Genomic DNA, 14,208 nt, shown 5'->3' with positions numbered 1-14,208 from the left:
CAGTCCACGGCATATAATATCCATATTGCCAAGATTGCTTTGTAAAATCATATCTAATACAAAAACTTATGAGATTGGCATAAGCGTGACTATAACTAACTTGCATTAAGATATTTTTTAACATGGAAGACTGGAAGAAAGTAATACATTAACAGGAATTTCGATCTCAATTATGCTTCAAGAGATGCTCTTCAGAGAGATGTGGAATAATAGAGATATCACAAAGTGACTTGAAAACTTGAATACTTTTACGCTTTTCTATGATTTCATAGAAAATTTTGAATACAAACAATACAGGGAGGACAATGTCATACATGACAATGTCAAATAGGGGGGGCTAACCCGCTAGCGAAGAACACCAAAATAAAGGCAACCAATTGCAGCTGTATGACGCGCACTGGCCCATGAGACCCCCAATCAAACTATTATGCTCTAGGCTTCCATCCTCCAGCCACTGCCAGCGAAAAGCCTGACATTTTTATTTGATTTGTACAAAGATCCAAAACTGGTACTTTACCAATGAAATGGGAAAAAACCCAAGCGTTGCGCCTGTCAAATGAAACTGGTAAATGTTTGCCGACACTATTTTATTATAACAATAACAAGTGTTAAAGAATTTGGCAAAAGGGGGCCTGGCAACTTAGGGAACAGAAAACGTTGAGGAACTGAAACTTGGGCAACAGGTTCCAAGTCATTCAAGTTGTGTGATGAATAAAATGTTGAAGGATGAAAAAGCTATAATTGATGAGTCCATTACTATTCATTGTAATAGTTCTAGTGCTATAAGCATTTTAAAGAACCCCATGTTACATTCTAAGACAAATAATATATCAATTCAATGTCATTTCTTAAGGGAGAAGGTAAATGCAAATGAAGTGAAGTTGAAATATAAGGGTATTGAGGAATAAATTGTAGTCATTTTCAAAAAACGTTTACCCAAAATTGCCTTTGAATATCTCGGAGGTATGTTTAGGGTGGCGAATCCTCCTAATTAGAGACAAATGATGCAAATATGCATCAATCCAGTAGTATAAATATATTTAACTCACATCTTGACATGATGTTTTTGGAGTGACTCCTCATGGGGAGTAGTTGGCATAGTTTGGTTTTGTTGGTATAATTGACTATTTGGGGAGAGATGTCATTGACGTCTTTGGGGAGAGATGTTGTGGAGGTGAGATTTCAAACCTTTTTCATTGATGTCAAAGGGGGAGATATACATGTTAAAAATATAAATTATATCATTAATCAATCACTCTATGTATTGATAATTTATTTACATCATATGTTGCCATCAATTCCAAATAGGGAGTTTATTGGATGTTGGAGATATTTTTGGTTGATTCCTGATGGAATTACTGAATATATTTGAAAGTAGTGTTTTCTCGTTGATGTTAACATATTATTTGACATACAATATTTGTGAATTGTTATCTACACTTGATTGATTTGGTGAAGACTCAATTTTAATGGTGAGCACTTGCGAAGACCAGTTTATGATCTTAGACATGTTGAGAAGACTATTCCATGATCACAAGTATTCATGTTCTCATTTGAGAGAGTTATGATGAATTTAACAAGGATTGGTCACTAACAATTTTACTATAAACCATTATGGATAGAGGTGCAATATTTCCTTAGAAAAGTTTCAAAGGAGATGAATATTGGTATGCGGGCCTAGAGATGTTATATTCACTTAGATATGCATCTTATTTTGGATTTGTTTGATGATTGGAGACATGGAAGACATATTTTATTTTGACATAGAACAATGAAACGTTTCTTTGTCAACCGAGTTAGGAAACATGTTGTACTGGATCTTGAGCGTGATTATATTGTTATGGTAGTGTGTTGAAATGATTAATGTGGACCTATTCATGATCACTACATTGCTTGATGAGATTTATTTGTAATTAACTCTTATCAGGATGATCTAATGGAGAGTTGAGGACTTTTATTTAAGAAGGGAATTCCTTGATGAATTCGCGTGTATTGTTTTTTGAAATATAAATGATGTGAAGCTGAGATTACGTGTGTGGATCCGGTGAAAGCTTGCAATATACAGGAAAGCTATTGATCAAAGTACAAAGACCTTTGAGAAGAGGTATGGGTGGAATCTATTGATGTACTTCATTGGAATTGTATTGGCATAGTTGATGCTATCAACTAGTTCACTCTTTTAGTTGATTATCGTCCACAGTAGATTATGGTCCACCCTTCTGGGTTGCAATCCCCTTCTTTTGAGGTTTTGCTCTTGTTGTCCAATTAGGGTTGCTTGCTCTTGTTTTATTTGAGCAGTAATCGATAGGTGAGTGCTTCGATGCTTGCACATTCCACTTCAACCTTTAACAATGTCTTATATATGCTAGTACATCGTCTAGTAGGTTTGATCTCCACCGTGGCTTTTCCCCTAATAGGGTTTCCATGATTAAAAAACATGGTATTATGTGTTATGGTTAATTCTTGTTCATTACACTATATATTTCAAATGTATGTTGTGGTGAATGGTTTAAGGTTTTAGTATTCATGCAACTAATCTAGGTCGCTTTTGTGGCTATGGATATGAACCCTTCACTTTTCAATTTTAAAAATTATTTTTTTGAGTTTTCAATCACTTTGCTACTCGTTTATAAGCAAGCTTACCACTCAAATATGTTGATTTGTATGCTTGGTTGTTGTTTTAAAGGATATTTACTTTTTTCATTTAGAAACAACATTAGATTTATTGAGCAAAACCATGTTTGGGTATGTGCAGGATCATGGTGTGCCAAAAAGTGGCGATGTGAAAAAAAGAGAGTTTGAAGATGCCTAAAAGCGCTTCAAAATCCGCTCTGACTTTTTTTTACCTATCCAGGAAACAAACATAATTTAGCACATTTAGATATAACTTCATCATATATCATTGTATGGTTGTTTCTTATTTTCAACTATTTTACTTAGATCTATAAAATTGATATGCTAGGCGTTTGACCAAGGAGAACATGAACCCAACAACTGATACCTAGATTTCTCAAAACAATTTATAAACACCATCTGTCCACACAACAAATAAACATTACAGATTGAAGAGTGTACATTTAATCTTAATACTTTACATAATCATATTTACAAGTCTAAAATCAGGTTCTAACATAAGTACTTTAGATTGGTATGCTAATAATATATTAAATTAAACATTAATAAACTTTACGAGGGCATGCAATTTCTAAAATCCATAATGACATTGATATGTCTCTTGATTTAACTTTGCAATAGGTTTTTAAACTCAACCATATAAGATTTTTTTAATGTTTCAAATCATACTTCATCATTCATCATCAAGATAGATAAATATACAAGAGAAAATTGAAAATCTTCATAATTTTTTTCCCCACATGTTGAATCTTAAAGAGATGCACCAAACGAAAATTACAACCAAAAAGAGATTTTAAATTAAAAAAAATAAAGACCCACTCCACTCCCACCCGCGCCATGTGACCCAAGTCCTGATCGCCATCTCTCCCAATTTGAATTAAAAAAGAAGACTCCACTTTAAACCACGAAATCTCTCCCATTTGAGCGCGATTTAGACGCCAAATTGCAAATTCAAAATTTGAAAAGATCAAAGTCACGCGACATTCCCGCTTTTAACTCCAAAATTCAGTTTCCGTCGAAAACTTCCCTCCCAATCTTAACCCAGAAAGCAGGGAAGACCCAATCGGGTTTTCACACAAACAATGCTTTAAATAACGTGTTGCCAACCATTCTCTTCCAGATTGAAGTTTTGAGAATCGTTGGGATTGTTATCCCCTTTCTGTTAATCGAAGATGAGGATCGTTACAGCAAGGAGCCCTTCTGCTTCTCCTCCTGCATCGTCTTCTTCAGAGATGAAAGCCCACGGCAATGCTTCCAATGTAGATGCGGGTTCTTCCAATGCAGACGCAAATGTAGATGCGGGGTCTTCCAAGAGATGGGGAAGCGTGCTTGCATTCCCTTCATCAAAGAGGGTTCAGAGGCCTCCACTTTCCCATTCTGCGCATCATTCTCATTCTCGCAATGCCAAGTCTAAGCAATTGGTTTGGGCGAAGGTCTCAGACAGAGCTCCCAATGCCCACATCATTAGTTCTGAGGATCTTGAGGTCTCTGCCACTGCTACAAAAAAAGCTGTTATCGATGAGGACCCAGACGAATGCGAGGGTTCTGAGATGGATTGCGATGAAGATAGCAGTGCAGATGGTTCGGGGCCACAGATTGTTGATGTCTCCCATAAATTCGCCATTAAAGGTTCTCCTGGTAAGTTTAGACCTGCCCAGAGTCATTTTTTAGGCTTAGTCACACCCTTTCTTTTCAAGAGTGATCTTACTGCCGGGGGTTTAAACCTCACAAATGGATTTAATTTAATTTTATTGTCATGATCTGCTACTGCATTGGGGTTTTGGAACATTGGGTTTATGATTCGGTTTGAAAGCCGGTTTGATGTGCTACTACTTTCCCCAACGGGTCATTAGGACGCCTGATTCACAATAGTCTTGCGTGGTTGGGGCTTTTGCCTTTTCTATGCATTGGAATGCTTTAGTGCACAACCCCATCTAGCATTTTCCTCATCAAGATGTATCACTGGCTGTGATATACGCGTTAGCATTTTGCCTGAATACATGCACTAGGGCTTTATCAGTTTCTATGCATTTTAATGCTACGAAATGCCAATGTACGGAACACATCCAGAGATCTATTTTGATGAGGGAAAATGGTAGGCACGTTTCCACACAACTTATTAAAATTGTTTGGAGTGCTAAGAAGGAAGAGCATAGGAAGTACATGAAATGGAAAGTTGAAAATATTTGAAAGGGATTAACTTATTTTGGTTTTCACAATTTAATCATCTGTGAAGTTCTTGGAGTGGGATTTGAAATGTCAATGCAAAACCACTTAATCAAAAACAGAAATCTAACTTCCCTGATTAAAAATAGGAAATAGATCTGATTTAACTGATTGAGAATAGGGGTTTTTAAAACTTTATGTTATGTTTCTTGATTTCTAGGCTTAATAGCTTTGTAATGCTTATTATAACAATCCTTGGTCTTCAGCTGCTTCAAAGGTAAAGCTTCAAGAAACTGATCAACACAAGCTAAGCCAAAGGCAGAAGCAGATTGACTATGGGAAGAACACTCTTGGTTATGAGCGGTACTTAGAGCATGTCCCCAGGTATGCGGCCTTTTTCTCCAAATCTCTTGTGTAATCTGATTTTAATTGAGCAGAGGAAAATGATTAATTTGCATATCCCATCCGAGTTTTGAAGAAACTCCTTGTCAAATGTTTCCTTTGATTTGTTTTGAGAAGTGTGTGAAATACCCCTGAAGAAAACTCTTTGGCCAGGAACAAACGTGTCAAGAGTGATCCTCACACACCTGAAATAAAGCAAGTGTGTAGTAAGAGGAGTTGGGATGGGCAGGTAAAGAAGTGGCGGCGCCGCCTTCATGAATTTGATCCTCCTGTCTCTGAGGATGATGTGAGCCCTCAATTGTTTACTGTTGGTGGGCGTTCTGATATCATTGATCTAGACAAAGAGAACACTGCCCCAAACGTGAATGTTTCTGAAACTGCTCCCACGGCAGAGACTGCGAATTTGTCAATCTATCAAGATTGGGATGAAATGGAGCCATGATCCACTCAAAGCCTCCTCAGATGTTTGATAAATTTAACAATCAACAAAGATTTGACTGCTAACCTACATCCAGCGTTTGGGATTGGTTTTCAGAGAAGATTTTTCTGAATCCAAAGAATTACGTGACCATAGGTTTTTTCTACAGGTTTATCGGCGTGGTCTGGGCTTGATCCAATATCTATCAGATAATAAATGTATTTCAGTATAATGGGATATTGGTGAGATCCAGTTGTTAATGAAGCAATGGTTGTGAACTGTAGATGAACTGTTAATTTGTGCACTTGCTTTGAAGTTTGAAGCTTTTGGCCTCGATTCTTATTCACTTTACTTGCCAATTTCTCTAATTGAACTCTCTGAGATCAATTATGTATATCTTTTTGTTTTGTTGGTCTCTTATGAAATTAGTTCCTGTTGCAGTTAATACGTTGATGTAAAGCACATATGAATTAGAAAATTGATGCTTCAATTGATTTTGTTCTTGTGCTCAGTCTAAGTGACACTATTGTTACCATTGAACTAATTGTTGATTGTTCTTGCTTGTCTGCCTTCTTGTACTTTGGCATCTCAATTCTTTGTTGCTGTTTAGATAATGGTCTTGTTCTTCCGTAATCTTGTCAACTGTTTAGTTTGTACTTATTTTGCTTTATCTAATATACAAATTATTTTAGTTTTAAGCTAGGTGGTTTATTTAATGTGTTCTTTAGTTTGCAGAAATAATGGTTCATTTAGATCTAATGGAATAATGTATTGAGTGATGTTTTCAATCTAAAATCTAATATTACTTTCAGATCCTAAAAATAGATTTACAAATGTTATATAATTTTGTTTTTATTAAAAATATAATCTAGTTAACTATTCTGTATATAAGGGTCTGTTTGGTTGGTGCAATTGTGAAATTGAGAGTTCTCAAAATTTTGATTTAGCCAAATTAAAGTTTTGTAAATCTTCATTTTTATTTTAGGGATTTTACTTGATTTCTTTCACTTAAAGATGAGTGTGAAGATATATTTTTATGCATAAGCTTGGAGTTGTAGGTAAATTATATAATGGTCCAATCTATTGTTTTTATGCTCAAAAAGCCTAATCAGGTTTTGATTTTCAATTCCAAATTGTTGGTGGGATATTTAATAATTTGGTTTTGAAGCAAAATTAAAAGTTGGGTATTCTAATTTCATTTTGTCAATTTTAAAGCAAACACAATTTTTTTTCAAATTTAGATAATAAAAAAACTAATTCCTTTCATTTTTCATGTAACAAATGGAAATTAGAATAAGATTATATAAAACATCAACAAACATTATTTTATTGATATATGATTTCTATAATTAGTTTTGAAACTAGTCTATTACAGCAATGATATTAATATTAATGAAGTCTTCGGGAAAATAGTGATGATGAATGTTGCATTTATCATTTCATTCTTTAAAGAAAACTCAACTCCGACCTCTTCATCACTTGCTTTATTGTGTGGATTGTTTAGAAATTTCAACAAAAAGCTTTTTGCACTTGTCCACATTATTTTCCACCTTTTCATGTGTGAACATAAGTCATCTATGGAAACTTTTCCATAAGTTAGACATTTTTATTGCAATTTTTTGAATTTTGTATATGCTGCAATCTTCCATCAAAATATGTAGTAGTTTGTTTTCTATCCACTAACAAGGAAATGCTTCCTTATGCAATTTGTCTCTTGTAATAAGTTTTCATTGAAATAGTTTCAAAAATTTCATTAGAGACACCTCTATGAACTGCATCTTTCCATTATGAATTTGTAATAATTCAACAATTAAATGTAACTATCCTCCATTCATAATTATGTCAATTCTTTAAATTAATCAATATAAAATCATTATTTTTGCTTATTACTTTAACACTTAATGAATCATGCCATTAATGAATTTGTCAAACTTAAAAGGAAAACTTTAATTTGAATTGAAAGTCTAATACCTCAAATTTTGATGTACATAAAAGAGAGAGTTGCCATTTTGTAGTGGGCACCTTGGAAATGTCCAAGAACTAACCAATTGCTGAAAATGATTTTAATGTCTTTGCATAGATTTTAATTTGCATAACATGAGTAAGAAGGAATTTATGCAAATTAAAGATTGAACCATTGTTGAAATAATATTAGTTCTCACAATATGATAAAATCAAGTACATAGCAATGTATTCCAAAGGCCAAACTCTAAGGGAATGATGTTTAGAATGTTACAAGAGGATGAATGTCCTCTAATGTCAAGAAAGATATATAACTCACACATTTAAGTTTTTATCAAATGCAATTCACAATCATTTGATGCTCAACAATGAGACTCTCACCCTTATTTATCCTTTTCCTTCAGCCTTCTAGAAATAATTAAAATATTAATTAATTGCAAATACTAGAAGTTTCCCCCTTCCAATAATTAATGCATTATCTAAAAACTCCCCCCTTGCAATACAATAATTAATTGTGCTTCTAAAAAATTAAATTACTAGAGGCTTCCCCCTTTTCAATAATTAATACACACTCTAGAAGCTTCTCCCTTGTAATACAATAATTAATTAAATTAATTAAATATAAAGTCATCTTTTAATTTTTAATTTATTTAATAATTTTATAAGAAATTAATTTAACTGCTAAAGTGGAGACATTGTAGTTTGCCCTCCTTGAAATTACTTGTCCTCAAGCAATTCAACAACACAATAAACTTCAACTTCCACTTGGATCCCAATTGAAGTAGTATGTGACATCTTTGTGGACATTAAACCAATTGCAAATCAACATCATCAAGACCAACCAAATGTTTTGCAACCTAGCACCCAAAACTTGTGTTGATGATGTAGATGTCAAAATATCACCAGAAGGCGACTTCATAGAAGATTTATGAAATCTTTTCTTCCCAACTGCTGCAACACAAAATTGAATCTTTGTAGATGGTGAAAACAAAGCCCAACTCCACTCAGGTGAGTGTTCAACATCAACCTCAAACATCAGGTTGTCATAAGACAATACTGTATCCATGTTGAACATAGTATTATCTCAGAAGTGAACATCAACATTTTGTTGAGCGATAGTATAATATGACTTTGTCACTATATCACTCACCTCATTAGCAATAACAAGTGTACTATCATTAGAGCACACATCTATAACTGCACGCATATTGCTAAACTCCTCATTGGATGGTTCAATTGACATAGAAGTGGCTATTGATATGACAGTTCCCTCACTTTCTCCTAATTCCACTATTGTTGCATCACCATCCCTCAACAAAGCCTTGTATGTGGACTCTTGACTATCACCAACAACATAGCTAGGTGGTGTCTCGATCCCATCTAAGGAATCAACTACATCTTGCACTGGAGCAACTTACAAATTGTCAATATTGATGCCCATTTGTCTAGCCATAAGCTGCAACATCATATCCATTTGCCTATTTTGCTCCTGTTGCAAATGTTGCCTTGCCTCTAATGTACGTAGTAATTGTCTGAGCATCTTGTCAAACACTTTTCCCTCTATCCAACTGTTCCAAATTCCCTATACTCCACAGGATGGCAGGACTTATAGCTCTGATACCACTATAATGTAATGGGCTCTGATACCACTATAATGGGCACCCACCGGTTATAACTTTGTGAAAGACTTTGCAAGAAAGCTCTGATACCACTGTAATGGGCACCTTGGAAATGCCCAAGAACTAACCAATTGCTGAAAACGATTCTAATGTCTTTGCATAGGTTTCAATCCGCATAACATGAGCAAGAAGGAATTTATGCAAATTGAAGATTGAATTGATGCTAAAATAATATTAGTTCTCACAATGATAAAATCAAGTACATAGCAATGTATTCCAAAGGCCAAACCCCAAGGGAATGACGTCTAAAATGTTACAAGAGAGGATGAACGTCCTCTAATGCCAAGAAAGATATGTGACTCACACATCCAAGCTCTTATCAAATGCAATTCACAATCATATGATGCTCAACAATGAGACTCTCACCCCTATTTATCCTTTTCCTTCACCCTTCTAGAAGGAACTAAAACATTAATTAATTGCAAGTCCTAGAAGCTTCCTCCTTCCAATAATTAATGCACTCTCTAGAAACTCCCCACTTGCAATACAATAATTAATTGTGCTTCTAGAAAATTAAATTACTAGAGGCTTCCCCCTTTCCCATAATTAATACACAATCTAGAAGCTTCTCCCTTGTAATAAAATAATTAATTAAATTAATTAAATATAAAGTCACCTTTTAATTTTTAATTTATTTAATGACTTTATAAGAAATTAATTTAACTGCTAAAGTGGGGACATTTACACATTTTTCATAAATATCCCAAAATAACCTTAGACTCATCCTCTTTAGAAGTTCTAATTGTGACTACTTATCATGACTTGACACTTACTGATTATACATTTCATTAGAAATTGCAAACAATGATCTTCCATAATCATTTTGATTCTTATATCAAAGTATCCAAGCCATTTCTTATTTTGGCTCAATGGACACTCATTTCTCTAATTCTCCATTTGGTTGAAGTGGTGAATTCATGAAGAATTTCAACCTCCATGTGCTCTCAAATATCTTGTTTTTGTGAATATTTGGATTAAACACCATGATCAAACATGCAAAAGTATTCTTGAACTTGAAACAAAAGGTCTACAAGCATACTTTGCTACAAGTTGTATCCATTACTCTATTACCACTTTTAATTTGCTTTCCATGACGACTTTATCACCACTTTTAACATGCTTTCCATAATGAAGAGAATTTTGTAGCGACAAAGAAGAAAAAAATTTAAAAAATCTTCATGCCTAGGGTTACAAATGAAGTTCTCGTTCTCATTTTTCATTATAGTGTTGGTTATTACATCTTTAACAACATTTTTGTGACCCGAAACCTATGAATTACAACTAACTAAAATACTCTTAACAATTGCATTCTTATTCACCAAATTGCTCTATACATCACAAAATAACACATGATTTGGAAGTTTGAAGGTAGTGTATGTATTGATGCATCTTCTTTTGACTTGTGCTCTTCACTATGAGCACATGAACCCCTTCCATCGCCTTGTATGTTGCATTTGTTGTATTTTTATTATAATGGAATCCTTTTCACTAATTCTAATATCAACAGGCGTTCCTTTGACCTCTAGTTTTGATTCATGTTTTTGTGGAAATATTTCATTTGGTTGATAAACTTGGATATCCTTCTTTTGATTCTTTTCATGTTTCTTTATCCTTTCTCAACTGCTATTTTTCTGCTCTACCCTTCACACAATACTTGTCAAAATATATTATCCTTATGAAAGATTCAGGCTTACACTAATACTCTTTGAAGATTTCGATAATCTCTTCATCTCGAGGTATAGTCCTTCCTATACATTTTATATACTCTTGAAATATTGATAATTCTTTAATAAATCAATATTCTTCATACTGATTGGAATTTTTTCCCCTTGATTATGACTCATTATCTTAAAAATTAAGCCACCCATGATTCATATCAATTATCTAATGCCCAATATTTATCAAGTTTATGCTATGATACCATTCTAATGCCCTTAAACCAAAATATAATATTACTGTTAGATCTAGAAAATAGATCCACAATTATTATACAAAACTTTACCAAAAACACCCAAACTAGTTAGCTACTCTTGAATAGAAAGGGCCATTTTTTCTTCTTCAAAAAAACACGTGTAACATGTAATAAATAGTATATGAAAAACACCAAAAATAAATTCTATATTGGAGAGAAAGAAACCAAATGTTGGAGGTATAGATAAAAAGAATGGGAAACTAAACAACCACACACATCATTTAGATACCACATACAAAGCAAAGAATAGACTAAAGAAGAAAAGGCCACAAATAGGACACACACAATAGAGGAAAATAGAAGAAAGAGAGACACTTACCCACATAAATAGTCCCACAAGATGAATTTTTCATCAAGCTCAAAAGAGTCTTCGTCGTTGCCATGAAAGAAGCTCATGGAAGCATAGTTGTTGTTGACACATGATATTTTAAACATATCCTAAGCCACCATCATTTTTTCTTCATCACCTTCCATACTGAAATAACAAATGAAGCCAAGTCTCCTTGAAACAGTGTTGGGATTGATGGTTTCAAACCCCTTCTCAATACTATCCCAATATTTAGGGGCCACCACTTGATTGTCCATCCCCATTTCTCAATTTAATCGACCCACAACTTGAAGTAGAGCAAAGAAGACCAGTTGAACACCATCCTATCATGGAGCTGGGTAGCAATGCTAAGATTATGCTATTATAAATATATGACAACTTTTTATAGCTCCTCATCTTCTACAAAGAACAATATTGCACATTTTTCCTACAAGGATTCTTCCCAAAATTCATAGTTAAGACCAAAATTATGATCCATAATCCCAAACACATCCAAGCAAACCTAATAGAAGAGAATAAAGCACTATGATTTCCACCGAAGTCCTTTTGAGAAACAAGGATAATGCTAATAACAAAGAGATACACAAGCAACTACAACATCCATACATTGTATAAATAAAAGAGCTAGAGGGAGAAGGAGAGGAAATTTGTTAAGAAGAATGAATGAAAATAACAAGAAACACCATCTTGAAGAGTTCAAATGATAACAACTTCCCAACTATTTGAGCTATCACAATCACAATACCCCTAGTCTAAGAGTACATATCACAATCACTAGAAATTTGCAATAAAGATTTTAGATGAAAAATGTCAACTGAGAGAAACCACAAGAAATGACTAAAAAATGGGACAATCCAAGTAGGTAATGATGTGTAGAACCAAGACTAAAGGGGACCATGTCAACATATAAAAATGCACATGATCACAATAAGATAAAAAACAATCCAAGACCACACCCAAAGCATTGCTCATTTATGTTAGACCTCTTTTTTTTTTTGATCGGTAAAGGACTGAAGCCTAGATTAATTATTATTTGTTGGAATTAATTATTATTATATGTTAAGCAAAGGCAGATTCAAATCCAAGACCTCCCACATGAGAGGCTTGCAAGTTACTGTTGCATTGTAGGCTTTTTCCTATGTTAGACCTCTATTCACTAATAGCTGTATCATAAATTAAAATGGACCTTTATAGAACATCACTAAAAATTAATGTTTTTGATATCAGGTTTGAAGTTGATTAATTGTAGTAACACCATTGATATACTAAAACTCTAGTTTAAAAGAAAACCCACAATAAACTATTACAACCAAATATCATCAATGTCATTGTAACACCACAAATTGATATTGTTTGATTTACAATCGTAAAATACATGAACTATGATCAAATACAAGATTAATAATAACAATACAAAACCCTTTAAAACACATCTAGAATTACAAAAAAAATATTAATGAAGCCCTAAACACCCACAATAGAAAATTATTAAAATTGCTAAAATGTTGAAGCTCAAATGCAACCTCTTGCCATAGGGGTTTGTACATAAGCCTTCAAGATCTAATGGTTTTCATCTAATGAATAATTTTGCAGAACACAAAGTTCATACAATGAGAAATTGAGAAGTAGAAATGACACGAATACTTATTTTCCAAAACATTCTTTGTATTTATATTGTCCTTCAGCGAATTTGGTGGGAAAATTATTAATTAGAAACATTCCAAATATTCACCCCTCTTACTTTCCAAATATGTACTGAATTAATTATTAAAAGTATTTTGAGTTCCCACGTTGCTCTTTCTTTCCAAATTTTTTCTTGGTGTGAAAATCATTAACTTTCCCACTCCACTATGAGTAGGAAAGTTGTAATTATAAATATTTCACACTTTCAACTATGGAAAAGAATAAAATGGGTTAATATTGATCTAATTTTTTTTACAAAAGGGGATATGATATATATTTTTGGTTGGTAACAATAATATTTCATTAATATATTAAGAAACTTATATCTTTGTATTTTGAAAGTTTAAGCTATTATTAACCTGTACTTACATGGCTACATCCCATTCTACCATCTTTAATTAATTACATCCATGCTTTGCTTCTACATTGCAATACAAATAATTTTAAAAACACCAAATCTTTTTGTTCTATATTTGGCAACCCTTAACGTAAATAAAAAATCAATACCAAAGATATACATTTAGATATTATCTATCAACATAAGGGCATAAACTTATGGACCAAAATCCTTGATTGCCTACGCTTCCATTCAAAAAAACTATCACCATTTGTACATCAAAAACACCATTTTTGAAATTTTTTTATCATTCATTCTGGACGCCTTATTCTTTGTCACCATCATTTATCATTGTTTGAAGTCTCACCCTATGTATTACATTCTTCCTCTTCTCTAGGCGTTCCAAAACATTTTTCAAAACCAACGATATATCCAAAAAATCATCTTCGTTGTTCATCTAACTTTCCAATTGCAAAAAAACCTCGGGCGCAATCTAAAAATTCTCATCCACTAGTACAATCAAAATGTTGGCCTTGGGAGCCTCCTCTCTCCTCGAGCACTTCTGCCTTGTCATGACACCTAAACATTAAAGATTATCACCACTGCCCATTTTGCTAACTCCCACCG

General features: G+C 33.5%; 1 protein-coding gene across 1 annotated transcript; it reads left to right on the top strand.

Annotated features, from left to right (window-relative positions):
• Positions 1 to 3,752: 3,752 nt before the first annotated feature.
• LOC149543118 (uncharacterized) lies at positions 3,753 to 6,114 on the top strand. The gene is made up of 3 exons (XM_089798028.1): positions 3,753 to 4,272; positions 5,067 to 5,184; positions 5,356 to 6,114. The coding sequence occupies exons 1-3, from the start codon at positions 3,807 to 3,809 to the stop codon at positions 5,642 to 5,644; spliced, it is 873 nt and encodes a 290-aa protein (XP_089654154.1). The 5' UTR covers positions 3,753 to 3,806; the 3' UTR covers positions 5,645 to 6,114.
• Positions 6,115 to 14,208: the final 8,094 nt, after the last annotated feature.

This window comes from Cupressus sempervirens, chromosome 8 (assembly GCF_028749045.1).
Source record: "Cupressus sempervirens isolate cs-2001-9-10 chromosome 8, ASM2874904v1, whole genome shotgun sequence".
NCBI lineage: Eukaryota > Viridiplantae > Streptophyta > Pinopsida > Cupressales > Cupressaceae > Cupressus > Cupressus sempervirens.
The sequence above is the reverse complement of the archived record's forward strand: the minus strand, read 5'-3'. Positions and strand labels throughout refer to the sequence as shown.

What these genes read in the sequence shown, in the direction of transcription:
- LOC149543118 (XM_089798028.1), top strand. Translation starts at nt 3,807, where the DNA reads ATGAGGATCGTTACAGCAAGGAGCCCTTCTGCTTCTCCTCCTGCATCG. An exon ending in CGCCATTAAAGGTTCTCCTG is followed by an intron (nt 4,273 to 5,066) that starts GTAAGTTTAGAC and finishes CTTGGTCTTCAG; the next exon opens with CTGCTTCAAAGGTAAAGCTT. An exon ending in TACTTAGAGCATGTCCCCAG is followed by an intron (nt 5,185 to 5,355) that starts GTATGCGGCCTT and finishes CTCTTTGGCCAG; the next exon opens with GAACAAACGTGTCAAGAGTG.